At 57.3% G+C, this 17,353-nt stretch overlaps 2 protein-coding genes across 6 annotated transcripts in view; both read left to right on the top strand.

Annotated features, from left to right (window-relative positions):
* Window positions 1-17,353, top strand: part of RHEB (Ras homolog, mTORC1 binding) — a 239,322-nt gene that overhangs the window by 178,196 nt on the left and 43,773 nt on the right. The window lies entirely within an intron of this gene.
* Window positions 1-17,353, top strand: part of PRKAG2 (protein kinase AMP-activated non-catalytic subunit gamma 2) — a 110,932-nt gene that overhangs the window by 86,559 nt on the left and 7,020 nt on the right. For 2 of the 4 annotated variants that reach the window (XM_056134794.1, XM_056134796.1), the window contains 7 exons: window positions 3,331-3,434; window positions 5,224-5,305; window positions 6,932-6,990; window positions 12,050-12,095; window positions 14,308-14,362; window positions 14,839-14,965; window positions 16,875-17,040. In XM_056134794.1, coding sequence (XP_055990769.1) covers window positions 3,331-3,434; window positions 5,224-5,305; window positions 6,932-6,990; window positions 12,050-12,095; window positions 14,308-14,362; window positions 14,839-14,965; window positions 16,875-17,040 — 639 coding nt within the window. Of the gene's footprint in view, window positions 1-3,327; window positions 3,435-5,223; window positions 5,306-6,931; window positions 6,991-12,049; window positions 12,096-14,307; window positions 14,363-14,838; window positions 14,966-16,874; window positions 17,041-17,353 lie in introns of all 4 variants that reach the window. The other 2 variants (XM_056134793.1, XM_056134795.1) reach the window with 1 other exon arrangement.

Here is a 17,353-nt window from a genome sequence, read left to right as displayed (position 1 = left end):
TAGGCGTGAGGGCGGGGCTGACTGCCTCGAGGGGTCTTAGCACCAGCTCCTCTTGGTCCATGGTGGGATTTCCACCCACCCCACCCCACCTCCTTGTTCTTCTTGATGACTGAGGCAGTCCGGGGCCCGCAGGGTGACCCTGGCCCCTTCCCAAAGACCTTGTGCGTGAAACTGCAGGGGCTTCAGTCAGGATAGAACCTCAGATTCAGGCTGGCTGGAAGCGAGCTGCACGCCACTGCCCTGAGGAGGTGCTGCGGGACCCGGAGCCCCAGGGTCCCGTCTCTGGTCCTTGGGTGCTCTGGCCGCCCAGGAAGAGGCTGAGCCGCACCCCACAGGCCGGGGGCTGGCAAGGGCCCCGGGTGACGGACAACTCAGGGGCACCCTCAGCTGTGCGCGGGGTCTGGGGGCCAGGCGGGGGCACATCACCACAATGCAGGCCGCATTTGCTTGGAAGGGGAGAGTTTTCTAGAACTTTCCATCTTCTCTCATCACCTTTGGTGATGCACGCCCAGTCCCAGTCCAGCCAGACACGTCCAACTCTGCAGCGCCGGGAGCAGCCAGAAGTCCCCCATGCCAGAGTTCTGCCTGGGGCCCCCGTCATGTTTCAGAACTGGGGGGCAGCTTTCCATCCCTGCCAGACGCCTGAGTCCAGTCCCCGGGCCCCGGCTGGCTCTCACTGGTCTGTGGCTTTGGGGGACTGTGGGGCGTGTGGCCCCAGACAGTATTGCCTGGAGCAGCCAGCCTGACCTGCCCCCCAGCCAGCTCGAGGCATCCTGTAGTGGCCGCCCTGGGCAGTCCTGGGGTGTGTGTGCCCAGGACACGGGCCTCGTGTCCCCTTGGCCACTGGTCGCACTTAAGCTCAGTGTTTTGTTTGTTTTCTTTTTTGGGTCACACCTGGCAATGCACAGGAGTTACTCCTGGCTCTGTGCTCAGGAATTACTCCTGGTGGTGCTCGGGGGACCATACGGGATGCCGGGGATAGAACCCGGGTCGGCCGTGTGCAAGACGCCCTGCCCGCTGTACTATCGCTCCAGCCCGTTTTGGTTTTTGAGCCAAGCTCAGGCTCACTCCTGGCTCTGCACTCAGGGATCACTCCTGGCAGGCTCAGGGGTCCATACGGGGGGCCGGGGATGTCGGGGACCAAATCCGGGCCGGCTGCATGCCAGCAAAGGCCCAACCTGCCTTGCTGCCTCTCTGACACTTTATGGATTCTTTTTTTTTTTTTTTTTTTTGCTGTTTGGGTCACACCCGGCGATGCTCGGGGTTACTCCTGGCTCTGCACTCAGGAATTGCTCCTGGCGGTGCTCAGGGGACCATATGGGGTGCTGGGAATCGAACCTGTGTTGGCCATGTTGGCTGTGTGCAAGGCAAACTCTCTACCCGCTGTGCTATCGCTCCAGCCCCACGGATTCTTTTGAAGCAAGTCTGGTACCCCTCTCCCTGCCTCTCTCCCTCTCCTTCAGTTTTTTGTTTTGTTTTGTTTGGGGGCCATACCGGGCAGTGCTCCTGGCCGTGCGCTCAGGAATTATCCTGATGGGTTCCGGGGACCATGTGGGTGCCGGGGAGCGAACCCCGGTGAGCCGCGTCCAGGCTAATGCTCTCCTCGCTGTACTGTTGCTCCAGCCCCTAATCTCCTCCCTCTCCGCTCTGCTCCCCTCGTTCTCCTTCCCTCTCCCTTCTCTTCCCCTCCCTTTCTCTTGGCTGTACTTGGGGGATATTGTTTGGTGCCCGGCTCAGACCAGGGTTAGCTCGATGCGTGGGTAGGCAAGGACCTCGCCCCTGGCCCTTGGGAGAAATCTTTCATGAAATCTGGGGTGGTTTTGTTTTAAGATCTGTCATTGGGGCCCAAGAAATAGCACAGCAGGCGGGGCACTTTGCCTTGCATGCCGCCGACCTAGATTCAACCCCCACACCCCAGATGGTCCCCTGAGCCTGGCAGGACTGATCCCTGAGCACAGAGTCGGGAGTACTCCCTGAGCACTTGCAGGGGCAGCGAAGAAAACTAAATTAATGGAGTTTGTCCTCGGCCTGGGAGAGCGGTCGAGGCTGCGTGTGGGAGGCTCATGCCAGCGCCTCGGGGTTCCCCAGTCCTGCCAGGTGTGGCCCAGAAACAAACAGAAATCTGCCTTTCACGGTATAAGCTCCAGTTATGAAGTAACTCAGTCCCGGTCCTGACAGACAGCGCAGTTAATAAAGTCAGTATTGAGTGATGTGCTTGGGAGCGGGTCACGTGTCGGATCGTGGCGGAGAGAGAGTCTGTAGGCCGAGGGGCCTCAGGTACCACGACTCGCTCGCCCGGTGCTCAGTGTGTGCCCAGCGTCCTGTGCCCTGGAGCCTCATGTGCTGAGTGCACCCCTGACCCTGGGGCAGCAGGCAGCGGGCACCGTCACACCTCTTTGTCAGGCAGACGGGATCAGGCGAGCCAGTGCCTTGCATGTAAGGCCCCGAGTTCCGTCCCCAGTGTCACTCATGCCTCCAGGGCAGGGACAGCGAGATTCAAGGCTGCTCGCAAGGCTCCCCAAGGGGGTGACCAGAGAGACCCCTAGAGGGTGACCGGAGGGGCCAGAGCAATAGGACAGCGGGTAGGGCATTTGCCTTGCATGCAGCTGACCCAGGTTCGATTCCCAGCAACCCATATGGTCCCCTGAGCACCGCCAGGAGTATTGCCTGAGTGTAGAGCCAGGAGGAACCCTGAGCACCGCTGAGAGCAACCCTAAAAGCACAAAAATAGAGAGAGAGGGTGACCAGAGGGAAGAATTAGAGTGTCCAGAGGGGAGGGGTTGGTCTCATGCTCAGGTGGACTGGGGGCTGGTTCTGGTTACACGCACCAAGATCGTTTTTCTCTATTTGGATTAGTGGGTTTCAGCCCCCACCTCAGACCCCCCCAAGCCCGTTTCTCATCTTCCCTATACCTACGGGGGCGGCCGCAGCCCTGCCTTGATCACGATCACGACCATCCTGTTGTTCGTCGATTGCCTCGAGCAGGCCCCAGTAACGTCTCCTTCGTCCTAGCCCTGAGATTTTTTAAAATGTGCCATACTCAAGGCTCTTTCAGAGTTAGGAGAATGAGACCCACCATTGTTCCTGGTATTTGGCATATTGGGTACGCCACGGGGAGTTTGCCAGACTCTGCTGCGTGGGCAGGTTACATTCGGTAGCCTGCCAGTTTGTTGTAAACCAGGGATCCGATCCTGCTGGGGTCCACATGGGGTGAGCAGGCCGAGGCCTGCTGAGAGCTGAGAGCCGTGGGAGGAGTCGGGGGCCCCCTGCAGCCGCACTGCTGACCTTTGCCCTCCTGCCTCCCCCCCCCGCCCCCCCCCCCTGCAGCAGAAGAGTCGGAGAGCGGCGTCTACATGCGCTTCATGAGGTCCCACCGGTGCTATGACATCGTGCCCACTAGTTCCAAGCTCGTCGTCTTCGACACGACTTTACAGGTGGGTTCACCCCGTTCCGCGCTTGGGGGGGGCCGGGAAGGAAGGGAGCTGGGGGCAGGGGGGGGCATCTGGGCCATCGTGCGGAGGACGAAGGCTCAGAGCCCGCAGTTCCCGCCGAGGTCTTTGCTGCTTGGGGTCTGCGGTATGCAGAGGGGGAGGCAGGGAAGGGGAAAATGCCCCCATGGCCGAGAGTCTTCAAGGGCGAACGTCACTGATCTCCAGGTAGAAACTCTCTGAGCTCAGTCGTCCTGGCATTTACATCGCACTCACTTGACGGAGCCGTAAAATATTCAAGGCAGCGGCCACTGAGCCCAAATGACAGTGTCGACAGCAGGACGGCGGCAGGGGACTCGGGAAGGGGCCACTGGGGCGCCCCTGTGGCAGCGTGGCCAAGCTCAGGAGCTTAATTCAAAAATAAAAACAATTGGGGGCTGGAGCTATAGCACAGCGGGGAGGGCGTTTGCCTCGCACGCGGCCGACCCGGGTTCGATTCCCAGCATCCCATGTGGTCCCCCGAGCACCGCCAGGAGTAATTCCTGAGTGCATGAGCCAGGAGAAACCCCTGTGCATTGCCGGATGTGACCCAAAAAGCAAAATAAATAAATGAATTTTTTAAAATAACTGTCCCACTGTCACTGCTAGATTGATGAGTTAGGCAACATGACAGCAGCAAAGCGCAGGGAGAGACAGGCCACCAGAGAGATCAGGGTCCTTGGACCCAGAAGAGTCATATCTCCCTTCTTCTCCCTGGATGTCCTCCGAGATTGACCCCAGGCTGGGTCACGAAACATGTCCCCGTAAGACCAAGAAGACAGAAATCACATCAGCTCTCTTGTCAGATGACGAGGCTTTGAAAATGAGAATTGATGAAAACAGAAATGGGGGGGATGCTTGGAAATGAAATAAAACAAAAATATTTTTTGAGCTTAAAAGAATATAGTGAGGGGGCTGGAGCGATAGCACATTGGGTAGGGCGTTTGCTTTGCACGCGGCCAACCCGGGTTCGATTCCCAGCATCCCATAGGATCCCCTGAACACTGCCAGGAGTAACTCCTGAGTGCAGAGCCAGGAGTAACCTGTGAGCATTGGCGGGTGTGACCCAAAAAGCAAAGTAAAATATATAGTGAGCTGCTGAAAGAGAGAGAAAGAAAAGAGAGAAGAAAGGGAGGAGAAAAGGAGGAAGAAAGTAGCAGGAGAAAAAGAAATGATGGAAAGCCACAGAACGGGAGGGCTGGTGCGCAGGATTGAGGGTGCCTGGGGTCAGGGTCTGGGGACAGTTGGGGACAGATGTGTTGTTGAAGTACTTTGCATGGAGCTGTCGTTAATGGTCTTGTAAATCAGGTCAGTTCAGTAAAAAATGGGGGGTGGTACCTACCTCCATCCTGGCATCTGCTGAACCATCAAAAAGTCCGTCTTCCTGTCACTAACCGGACCACATGTGAGAAGTCTCCGTGTGAGGTTGGCTTGGCTGGGGACATGGCTCCCAGGTCCCTCTGGGACACGTGCAGGGGGAATTCGACTCCTGCCTTTCTCCCTTTCCCGGGGACATCACGTCGGCCAGACTCCATGGAGAAGGATCTCCAGAAAGAAACAAGAAGAACAGAAGTGTTGGAAGTCATTTGTCCGAGTCGGCCCAGGTCGGCACGGCTTTCCGTGTGACCTGACAGCGTTCCGCTCGCGTGAATGAACTGGGCCACTTTCAGCCGCTCTGACTGTTTCTCAGGGTCCTGGGTAAGGTCTGGCTGAACGTCCGGTTGACGCGTGTACCCTCTCTCTCCCCTGTCCCCAGGTTAAAAAGGCCTTCTTCGCCTTGGTAGCCAACGGCGTCCGGGCTGCACCCCTCTGGGAGAGCAAAAAACAAAGCTTTGTAGGTAAGCCACGTGGGCTCCGGGCAAAATCGGGAACAGAGGACAGAAAAGTTGAGAATCCAGGGTGTCTGAGCCAGTGCAGGCATGGGGACTTGGCCCCCAGGGAAGGAGGGTCCCGGCCTCGTGCTCTTCCCAACGCCCTCAGCTTGGATTATGCAGGCTGGGTGTGGCCTTTGCCAGGCCCACGGATCATAGGGGAGGCGACAGGGGGATGTGCCGGGACCGTTTCTGAACAATACTCACGGCCCGTGAATACACCTGGGGCTGCCCTGCCCTCGGCGGATGCCCCGTCTGCCTGGACAGGTGGACAGTACCAATGTGGCTGACTCCGTTGTGGCACTCTGAGCCCAGCTTCAGCTCTCGAGATGGTCCAGACACCCAGTCTCTCATCGTGCCAGGCAGACGGTGGATAGCATCTCTCTCTCTCCGGTTCCACACCCCTCCCCAGGGAGAGGTGGCATCTCTGCATCTTGGACACACCGGGTGTCTGGGTGGCCGGTAGTAGGTTCAGAAACGGTGACCGCTAAAAGCCTCCTTGGGGAGCAATAGCAATAGCACAGCGGCTAGGGGGTTTGCCTTGCATGTGACTGACCCGGGTTCGATTCCCAGCATCCCATAGGGTCCCCCAAGCACCGCCAGGAATGATTCCTGAGTGCAGAGCCAGGAGTAACCCCTGTGCATTACCAGGTGTGACCCAAAAAGCAAAAAAAAAAAAAAGTCTCATTGGTAGAACGGGTAACGGGTGTTGAGAAAATAATCCTTGTGCCTCAGAGGTATCGTTTCTGGAGCTTCTGGAATGTGCTAGAAAAAAGGGGGGCTTCCCAAAAGGGCTCCAGTTCCACATGGTCCCCTTACTCCACTCACTGGTAGTGACCACAGCAGCAAACTGGGAATGACCCCACGCAGCACAGTGTGTGACCCCCCCACAAGGAACAGGGATCGGTCTGGAGTGGGGCGAGAGCAGGAAGGTGCTTACCTTTGACCCCCGGCCCCGACATGTTCCCCGAGACCCGCCAGAGGGATCCTCGAGTACGGAGCCAGGCTCAGCCCTGAGCACCGCCAGGTGTGGCCCAACCAAAGGCTAAAGTATTGGCAGTTCCTTCCTGTCGCCTCAAGACGTCAGTGATGTTGGGGCTGGAGCAATAGCACAGCGGGGAGGGCGTTTGCCTTGCACGCAGCAGACCCAGGTTCGAGTCCCAGAATCCCATATGGTCCCCCAAGCACCGCCAGGAGAGATCCCTGAGTGCATGAACCAGGAGTAACTCCTGGGCATCGCCGGGTGTGACCCCCCAAAAAAAAGACTTCAGTGATGTCTCACGACCCCTGGGCTTTTGCTCTGATATGTTGCCTTGCGCTGAGCATCAGCCTGGCCAGCTGGCATCAGCAGGTGCAAGGTCGGGGTGTGGCTCGCGGCAGGGCACTTGCTAGGTATGTGCAGTCCAGGGCTTCAGTCTCCTGAGGAAAACGGGTGGAAGCGATGGCCGCAGGGGCTGACCGATAATGCCTGCAGCCGTGCCTGGCACTGTTCAACGCCGTCGTGGTGCTTCTCTTGCAAATATTTCATTTGCTTGTCACGGAAAGTTTATATTCCGTGGTTTTACCTTTAATGTATGAAATTCTTTGTTGCAGGAATGCTAACGATTACAGATTTCATAAATATACTACATAGATACTATAAATCTCCCATGGTAAGTGTGGGGGCAGGAGCTGTGTGTGGACGGGGCTGTGGGGGGCGCATTTCTGGGGGCATTTCTGGGTGTTAGTATCTTTCTCTCTTCTGTTCTGGGTGGGTGGACAGTGACGCGTGCTCCCACTCCTAGAATGTTCTAGAAGCCTCAGCACAGAGCAGGTCCCAGGTCCACATGACCCCATGGTTGTGGTCCCTGCAGAGACGAGAAGGGGAGGTGGGGGGCAGGTGTGGGTGAAGGTGCTTGGAGGGGTGGGCAGTTGGGGGGCGACCTCCCCCAGGGCACGCGCCCTATTTATATGAGCATAAACATCCTCTGTGGTTTAAAGAAAGCAAAAGCCCCTGTGGGAAAGAGCCTCGCGCAGACGCGGCCACCTCAGGACACTGCGCTCTGGCCCTGCCACCAAAACAACAAGCAGAAATAAAGAAGTCAACATGGAAATGGACAGAGTCCAGTTGTCGTTTTTTGGGGTTTTTTTGCCAGTTAAAGGAAGACTGACCACTCCACGATGCCCTCCTGCTGGCCTCACGGCGTGGCATATCCCCACTCATCCCTAACCATGGGGAGTGACGTGCGCCTAGTCCGTGTCACGGGACGTGTGTGTCCACCCCAGCCATGTGGCATGGCAGGTCTCCACTCTGGACCACGAAACGTGGCATGTCCCTTCCTCCAGCCCTGGCGGGGGGACACTTCACACTCCCCGCCACGTGGCGTGGCCCCTGCTCCCAACCACCTGACGGGATATGGTCCGCTCCTTCCAGCATGTCCCCACCCCCTGCCACCTGACGGGACCTGTGCCCACCTCTCAGCCAGGTGCCCTGGCCTGCCCCACTTCTGGCGTGGAGCCACACGCTCCTTGCTGCCTCTGTGACCTGTGGCCTGGGAACCACGTGGACTTTTCTCCCACGCGCAGCCGAGATGGTTCTCACGGCTGGTTTGCTTTGGTTGTGCTGTTTTGTTTCTTTTTTTTAAGTTTTTTTTTTCTTTTTTTTTGGGGGGGGGGTCACACCCAGCAATGCACAGGGGTTACTCCTGGCTCTGCACTCAGGAATCACGCCTGGCTGTGCTCAGGGGACCATATGGGATACTGGGAATTGAACCCGGGCTGGCTGCGTGCAAGGCAGATGCCCTACCCGCTGTGCTATTGCTCCAGTCCCTGGTTGTGCTGTTTGAGGAGCGAGTTTTTCTCTGTTTGGTTTTTCAGAGGTGGAGAAGGGCCGGAAATGAAGAGTCACTGGGGCTGGTTGGGGTATCTCAGAAGTCAAAGGGTCTCCTCAGTTCTTCCCCGTGCTGGTTAATATTGCTTAGTGAATTCCTATGCAGGGGCCAGAGAGATAGTGTAGTGGGCAGGGCTCTGGCCCTGCAGGCAGTCATCTGTGGTTAGATTCCCAGGACCACCAGGAGTGACCCCTGAGCACAGAGCCAGGAGTAAGTTGTGAGCATGGCCAGGTGTGAGCCAAACCCTCCCCGCATAAAACATTCCTGTACAGATGTAGAAAACAGTTTCTTCGTAAAACACGATCTCAAGGGGCTGGAGAGATAGTACAGTGGGGAGGGCGTTTGCCTTGCACACGGCCGACCCGGGTTCGATTCCCAGCATCCCATATGGACCCCTGAGCACCGCCAGGAGTAATTCCTGAGTGCTGAGCCAGGTGTACCCCCTGTGCATTGCTGGGTGTGACCCAAAAAGCAAAAAAAAAAAAAACGATCTCAGAGGCACTTGGCTGGAGGCTGTGAAAGCGCTCCCCACTGTTTGGGCATGACAGGGCCAACACTGCCGCCCCGCAGTGCCAGGGGACAGGCTGGCCCAGCTCGCCCTGCTCACAGCTCTGCTCTCAGACTCGCATCGTCAGCACGGCAGAGGCCGCTGAGCGGACAGAGTGTTCTGAAGCCTGCTAGACCCACTCACAACCTCCGCAGTAGCCAAAAAGACTTGAAATATTAAAGAGCAGCTGCCGTCCAAGTGCATACACAGTGTATTCCTTCGTACTGAAGGATCCATTTTCCCTCTCCCCCTTCACCTCATTTTCTGTGGGTGAACCGGAAAATGCTACTGTGAAACTTAAGGCTTATTTCAGTTTCCAAATATGCATCCTTAGCTGTGCTCTGCCGTGCTCTGTGTGTGTGTGTGTGTGTGTGTGTGTGTGTGTCTGTGCGCGCGCGCGTATCTGTGCACGTGTGTGGAAATTATTCAGCCAGCCTCACACATACATGGCACGTGCTCTGCCCAAAGCCACCCCCACCCTATTGGCATCGAAAGGCCTCCTTGAGGGCTGTGGGGGTCCCACGCTGGCTGGAGCACACACTTTGCACGCCGCACGACTCCCCCAAGGCACCACCTGAGGGGCCCTGAGCGCCACGCGTGTGGTCGCGGTTCAACCTGGATGATTTTTGCAGGTGGGCCTTTCATCCCAACTGATTTACCGATTAGAGCTAGAGAGACGAGCCCCAGGCTCTGCACACGGGAGGCCTGTGTTTTGTCCCGGGCATCCCACGTTCCCCTGAGCACCGCTGGGAGTGGCCCCAGAGCACTGCGGGTACAACCCGGAAAGAAACAAACAGGAGATGCGCTCAGGGGTCCCAGCGCCTGATGGTGTGTCCACCCAGGTGTTTTCTGCCCATCTCTGTGTGTGCGGTGAGGACACTGATCATGTGACACCCGGTCCCGCCCTGCCCCCTGTTCCCTGGCTCTGTCCTCAGGCTGGGCGACAGCCCTGGGCCAAGGTGTGGAGGGCCCGAGTCAGCGTGGGCGTCTTTCACAGCAGCTGGGGGCCGGGGGTCCCAGTCCAGGCCCCGCTCCATTCGGGGTTCGCCATCTCTGCGCAGTGACCCCCCCACCCTCCGGCCCATGCTGAAGGCCTGAGACCCACTGACGGTCCCCGCAGGGGGCGGGGTGCCCAAGCTTGTGCTCCCGATGTCCCGTATTGGGAGTCCCATGTGCCCGCGGTGCCGGCAGTGCTGTTCCAAGCCCGATGCCCGCAGACCCTTGCCGCCGCCTGTGTCTCTGCAGGAGAGTGTGTGACGCCAGCGCCACTGCTCCTGGCGCTGCCAGGCTGGGGCCCTGGTGCAGATGACCTGAGTCGGCCCCCAGGTGGCCAGAGCAGAGTGCCGGGAATCCAGAACATTCACTAGAAATAAGAAGTGAAGAGTTGGAACCGAGAGACGGGACGTGGGGAAGGTGTTTGCCTTGCATGCAGCCACCCAGGTCTGTCCAGCACCATGTAGGGTCCCCCAGTCCCTGCCACAGAGATCCCTGAGGACAGCCAGGTACGGCCCCCAAACGGAGAAATAAAGGCCAGAGCAAGAGAGTGGGGAGAGCGCTTGCCTTGCATGTGGCCGACCTGGATTCAATCCCCGACATCCCATAGGGTCCCCTGAGTCCCTCCAGAGTGACCTCTGAGCCCAGAGCCGGGAGTCAGCCCTGAGCACCACCAGGTGTGACCCCGAAACAAAAAGAAGTGAGGGTTCAAAGGAAAAGCTGGGTAGGGTTGTCGCCCATCGGCTGGGCTCCTGCAGCGTAAGACGAGCCGTGGTCAGCCCCTGGCAGAGGACAGCTCGCATGTGCTGTCGCCACGGGGCCCTTGCTGGCTCCTGGCACCCTCAGCCCCGGCTCCAGCCCCTGCCGCCCTCATGTTCTCCCGGGGTGCCCTGCCCCGTCTCCACGGAGGGACGCCCTGACGCTCTGGTCTGCTGCGTCTGGGTCCGTTCCCAGGCCCCGGGCTCTGCTGCTCTGTAGGGTCGGAGGGTCCCTGAGTCCTCCCCTTCCCCACTCCGGGCTTCAGAGGGACTGTGGGGGGTGGCAACCCCCAGCAGCGTCTCCCGGGTCCAGTGTGGCAGGCAGGGCCCAGGTCTGGTTCTGGGGTATCTCGTCCTGCCCCGTGCATTGGGTCTCTAGCATCCGTCTCCCCGCTTGGGTTTCGGAAGTTTTCAGCCTCCGGCTTGGCCTCTTTCGCTGCAGGTGTTTCAGTGTCCGCTGGCTGCCACAGCGACAGCCCTGAGGGCGGGGGCAGAGGGCGTGGGGGTCTCCACCTGGCCGTCTTGCGCCCACCCCAGGCCCGCAGGGTTTGCTGGGGACAGGGCCTAGCCTCCCCGTCTCTCCTGGGAATCGTCACTCACCTGCCATCAGGGGCCTCTATCTGCCTGCGTGTACATGGGTCTGCCAGCGCCTTTGTCCACCCCTTCTTGCCTCAACCCAGCCTGAGAGCAGCCCCAGCCCCAGTGCTGAGGAATCAGCTTCTGGAACCATCTGGCCCTTCCTTCCACCTTGGGGACCCGCCCAGAGTCCCTGGGGGCTCACTGCTCAGGGATTACTTCTAGCAGTGCTCTGGGCACTGTTTGTGGTGCCAGACTTTGCACTCAAGGCCCCTGTATACAAAGCGTGTGCTTCAGCCACTGAGCACTCCTGGCCCCTGTGGTGAGATTTCAAACAAAGGGAGACAGGAAGGGCTCCAGGGAGCACCCGCCAAATCTCTCAGTTCAGCTCTTCTCACACTCCTCCCTTATAGAAAATGATTCACTTATTTATTTATTTATTTTTGCTTTTTTTTGGGTCACACCCGGCAATGCACAGGGGTTCCTCCTGGCTCTGAACTCAGGAATTACTCCTGGTGGTGCTCAGGGGACCATATGGGACGTTGAGAATCGAACCCGGGTCAGCCGCGTGCAAGGCAAACGCCCTATCTGATGTGCTATCGCTCCAGCCCCAAATGATTCACTTTAATGCAGGACCTACCAGTCACCCTTTGGAAGAAAAGACGGTCAAATCTTCTCTCTGCAGAGGATTTGCACGCGCGTGCACGTGTGTGTGTCATGTGTATGCGTGCGTGTGTGTGTGTGTACACGTAAGTGTATCGAAGTTTCCTGTAATTAATATAAAAAGATAATGCAGCCGGGGTTCATCGGGTCTTAGATGTGTGGGTTTGTCTTTGAATTCCCAACGATTTCCTTATTTGCCCTCCTCTGGGTGCCGTGTGCCTCAGCAATTAGAAAACTGCTTTTTTTTTCCCTTTTCTCTTCTTTAAACTCTGTTGAGGCTGTAACGAGGTGTTTCTTGTTGCAGGTGCAGATTTATGAATTAGAAGAGCATAAGATAGAAACCTGGAGAGGTGAGCGCTGGCCTGCTGGGGTCTGCAGACTGTCCGGGTTTCTGAGTTGGAAACTTCTGTCTTTCTCGGGGTGGGGGTGGGGGTGGGGCGCACCGTGTTCTTTCACGTTGTTCTGGGGATCCCCAGAACAAGTCCCTGCGGAAGGCGGGGAGGGCAGGAAGTGCACCCCACCTCTACCCTGGGGGCTCCGCTGAACCCCCTGCAGGCGCCTTTGGACGTGAAAGCCTCCGGAGTCAGAGTGACGGCGAGGCGTAGAGCCAGGTGATTTGACCCGAGCTAGAAACATGAAAATAACGTCAAGACGTTTGGCAGCTAGCGCAGGGAACAAGGTGCCTGCCTCAGACACAGCTGCCCCCCAAATGTGACCCTCCCCACATCGGGTCCCCTGAGCAGAGAGCCGGGAGTCAGCCCTGAGCACCGCGGGGTTCGCATGGAAACAAAACACGCACAGCTGCTTTCTACTGGAACATTCCGGCCACGCAGTCCCCAAATCACAGTGACCGTTTCCGAACCAGCAGCTCAGAAATGTGTCAGGTTCGAAGTCCGCAGTTGTAGCTCGTCCTGTGTGAGGGAAAAGCTCCGTGTTGGGCTACGGGATGGCGAACGGGCACCACGGGGCAGCCGGGAGGGATGACAGAGGCCTGGAGGGGCACCCGGGAAGGGTCTCTGAGGGGCCGCTGGGGGCGGCTTTGGGCTGTGCTTTCGGGCGCAGCCGCCTTGGTGCCTGACTGAGCTGAAGCCCTGACCTGACTCCAACTCTGTTGCTCCCTGTGGGGTGTGTGACAGAGCCCAGCTGTCGAGTGACACCAGAAAGCATGGGGCAGAGTGGCCGAGGGTGGCGGCTCCCTGCTAGGGCCCGGGGCGGGGACGGGGAGGGGGTGAGCGTCTCGCACCCCTGGGGAGGGAGGTGCACACCAGGGTTTGGTGTTCCCCCACCAGACCTCACTGCTCCCTCCTCGTCGTCATTCTCTCTCCACATTCTTGAGGGCCTTGGGTGAAATCCTCAGTAAAGCAAGTGAGTTCCCATGACTTGTTGCAAAAGCTATTCCTGCATCCCAGGAATTTCCCGGCATGTAATTTTTTTTTTTTCATTTCATTTCATCATCCTGTTATTCGTCGATTGCCTCGAGCAGGCCCCAGTAACGTCTCTTTCATCCTAGCCCTGAGATTATATTCAAGGCTATTTAGGAGAATGAGACCCATCATTGTTACTGGTATTTGGCATATTTGGTACACCACGGGGAATTTGCCAGACTCTGCCCTGTGGGCAGGCTACATTCGATAGCCTGCAAGTTTGTCCAAAGTAGGAATGAGACAATAAGATGTCATAAAAAAAAGTTCTGATAAGATGTCGCGCGGCCGACATAATATAATATAATAATAAAATAATAATAAAATATAATTTATTATAGCATTAGCTTATTAGAATAAAACTGGAGAGCGGGGGCTGGAGCGACAGCACAGTGAGCGGGGAGGGCGTTTGCCTTGTACGCAGCCAACCCAGGTTCGATTTCCAGCATCCCATATGGTCCCATGAGCACCACTAGGAGTAATTCCTGAGTGTGGAGCCAGGAGTAACCCTTGTGCATCACCGGGTGTGACCCAAAAGGCAAAACAAACAAAAAAAAGTGGAGAACATTGGCAGGACAAAGTTGACTCCAACTTTAGTTTTCTTTTGTTTGTTTTGGGGACACACCCAGCAGTGCTCAGGGATCACTCTCGGCGTGCTCAGGGGTCCATATGGGCTGCCAGAGAGCAAACCTGGGTGGTCCGCTTGTAAGGCAGGCGCCCTCCCTGCTGTCCTGTCTCTCCGGGCCGGACTTGGGTTTTCTAGCCTGGAGGGACCATTTGAAAGGACAAGCGGGCCCGGACTTGGTGGCATTCTGGTGACCTCTGCTGGCTTTGCTCTGCCTTCCGCTGTCTCCTGGCTTTTACGACGGCCACCATAAGGCTGTTCACAGCAGCTGCCGCATCGCTGTGTTTCGCTGTGTTTCAATATTTCTTTATTCCACAAAAGCCACCTCTTAAAATCACCATGGAAGTTGTTGGAAATAGCCGTAACTAATTACCCGGCAGTTTTCGGTCCATCAAGTGTGTTTGATTTGTGCTTTTAATAGGTTTGAGTCTCGCTCCTTCACGTGTTTCTCATTTGGTGACAAACGCAAAGCAGTCGCCCTGGGATTAATTGCCGCCTTTCTTTTCCCCGACACAGAGCTTTACTTACAAGAAACATTTAAGCCTCTAGTGAACATTTCTCCAGATGCCAGGTAAGCGGGGACATGTCGGGCTGCTCTGACAACGAAGATCCGTCTCTGGGGCGGTACAAGAGTCTTTGCCCTCATGCTTGGCCTCCTCCATCCACGGGCCCAGCATGTCACCAGGGTAGATGGGCCAGTCAGGGTGGGGGCAGGTGAGAACTGCGGCTCCTTGGAGCTAGGAAAGCCCCTCTCTGTGCTTTGGGGCACACAGGGATCAATCTGCAGCTTCACTTGGATGGAAGCCTCTGGAACATTCTAGAGCTCTGGTGAGCAAACTGGAGGCTCCATTTGAATCTAGGGCCCGCGACTGCTCCATAGCTCAGCAGTTTTGAATTAACTGTAGCTCCCAGTTGCACTTGGAGTTTCTCCGCAGCTAGGAAGCTTCCAGAACTTTCCGAGACCCCGGGTGGGAGCCTCCCAGCGAGCAGGCTCCCGGCCAGCTGTGCTCTCCCAGGCTCCTAATCCCTTTGCTGCTCTTCCCGCAGTCTCTTCGATGCCGTTTACTCGTTGATCAAGAATAAGATCCACCGACTGCCCGTCATCGACCCCATCAGCGGGAATGCACTTTACATTCTCACCCACAAAAGGATCCTCAAGTTCCTCCAGCTCTTTGTGAGTAGCTTGTGTTTCTCCAGACGGGGCTGCCGCAGCTTCAAGGGCCTTCATGGAAGTTGCCCCCGTCGGCCGGCACCATAGAAATAAAAAAAAAAAGGATTGTTTTAAGGCCCCCGTTTCTACACTTGAGTTTCTCACTCACTGCTGTTGGAATTGTACGTCCCTAATGCCCTTCCAGTTCAAATGCCACCGTCTTTCAAACTGAATACCCAAAAAAATGGGAACACGGGCCAGAGCAACAGGACAGCCGGGAGGGTGTTTGCCTTGCACGCAGTTGACCCGGTTTCGCGCCCCGGCATCCCGTAGGACTCCCTGACAGGAGCGATTCTATGTGCAGCGCCAAGAGTGATCCCTGAGCGTCTCTGGGTGTCGCCCCCAAACCAAAAACAAAAAGGAAAAAGAAAGAAAACACAGGCCCGAGAGAGTACAGCGGGAAAGGCGCTTGCCTTACACCCAGCTGTCCCGGGTTTGATCCCCAAGCAGAGCCAGGAGTGGGCCTGAGCGCCATCTGGTGTGGGCCAGCAAAAAAACCCAAAATTAATAAAACCACTTGGAACTTGGAGGGCTCCTTAGGTTTGGGGGTCACACTGGCATTTCCACACATGCACCCCTGGCGCTGAGCTCAGGGATCACTCTTGGCAGGGCTCAGGGCTCCATCGAGGCTCCCCGGGATGGACCCAGGTCTGCCGTGTGCAAGGCACGGGCCTTCCCCCCATCCTGTCTCTCCGGCCCCAGCATGGGCCCTTTTGGTATAAATTTGAGTACCTTACACACGGGAAAGTGAAGCAGTTTACAACCCATCTCGTTAGAAAAGATTCTAAATCGGTAAATCGGGCCAGTATTTACGGCCGAGTGCCTGATGAGGCTGTCAGTGGGAGTTATGGGCTTAGAGCCGTTGTCAAAGGTGGCAGCGCCCAAGATGATCTTGTTAACTGCAGCAGTGTCAGGAAGACGCAGAGTTTTGGCAGGAGAGGAGAACCTTGTGAGTCCAGATCAGGGCGTCAGGACGCAACCCGGCTCCCAGGTGGAGGGAGAGGAAGGCAGGTCCTGGCGACCAGTCACTGCGCTCACTGCATGATCATTGCTCCGTCTTTGCAATAATTCTGACACTTATTTTTCTTGGGTTTTTTTTCTTTTGGTCCTTTTGTTGGGGGCGGGCCACACCCAGGGTGCTCAGGACTTACTCCTAGCTATGTGCTCAGGGGTCACAGGCACTGCAGGGGGCACCATATAGGATGCCGGGGACTGAACGCATGTGGACCGTGTGCAAGCCAAGCGGCCTGTTTACTGTACTATCTTTCCAGCCCCCAAGACAGTTTTTTTTTTAATTTTTTCACATAGGTCGGGGCCTGGAGTTAAGGCGTTTGCCTTGCATGTAGCCAAGCCTGGTTTTCTTCACCAGCCTCACTCACAGTGCCCCCTGAGCACGGCCCGGAGTGATCACAGAGCACAGAGCCAGGAATAAGGCCCAAGGACTTCTGATTATAACCCAAACGCCCCCAAAAACAAATTTTTAATTGACACAGGGCCAGAGGAAGAGAGCACAGGGCTTAAGGGCAGTGCTTTGATCAGTGCCCAGTCCAACCCCTGTCATGGCATCATGTCCCAGCCCCCTAGCACGCCACAGCACTCGGGAATTTACAAAAAAATCTTTACGTAACGGTTGTACCCCACTTTTTAGCCAAAAAAAAAAGTCAAGTCTAAAAATCTGCGAAATTTAAGTGGCAAATGTGGTAGATTGTCTCAGCAAGCTGGGCAGGGCTTGCGGGGTTGGGGGAGGGCGCCTGTGGAGTGGGGGCGGGGCGGGCGGGTCCAGGGGCGGGGCCAGCAGGGAGGGGCGGGGCTTGCGGGGCGGGGCGGGCTGGAGCAAGGCCCGTCCTGAGCCCGAGCCCGCACCCCTCCCCAGATGTGCGACATGCCCAAGCCCGCCTTCATGCGGCAGAACCTGGAGGCGCTGGGCATCGGCACGTACCGCAACATCGCCTTCATCCACCCCGACACGCCCATCATCAAGGCACTCAGCATCTTCGTGGACAGGCGGGTGTCGGCCCTGCCTGTCGTGGACGAGGCGGGTGAGTGCAGCCGTTGCCACAGCGACGCGGGCGGGCACTGGGGCACTGAGACTCGGGCTGGGCACTGGGCACTGAGATTTGGATGGGCACTGGGACATGAGACTCTGACAGGCACTGGGGCACTGAGACTCGGGCTGGGCACTGGGGCACTGAGACTCGGGCTGGGCACTGGGGCATGAGACTCGGGCTGGGCACTGGGGCACTGAGACTCGGGCTGGGCACTGGGCACTGAGACTTGGGCCGGGCACTGGGCACTGAACCTCAGATGGGCACTGAGGCATGAGACTTGGGCGGGCACTGGGCATTGAGACTC

This window comes from Sorex fumeus, unplaced genomic scaffold (assembly GCF_029834395.1).
Source record: "Sorex fumeus unplaced genomic scaffold, SorFum_2.1 ptg000107l, whole genome shotgun sequence".
Classification (NCBI taxonomy): Eukaryota; Metazoa; Chordata; class Mammalia; order Eulipotyphla; family Soricidae; genus Sorex; species Sorex fumeus.
The sequence above is the reverse complement of the archived record's forward strand: the minus strand, read 5'-3'. Positions and strand labels throughout refer to the sequence as shown.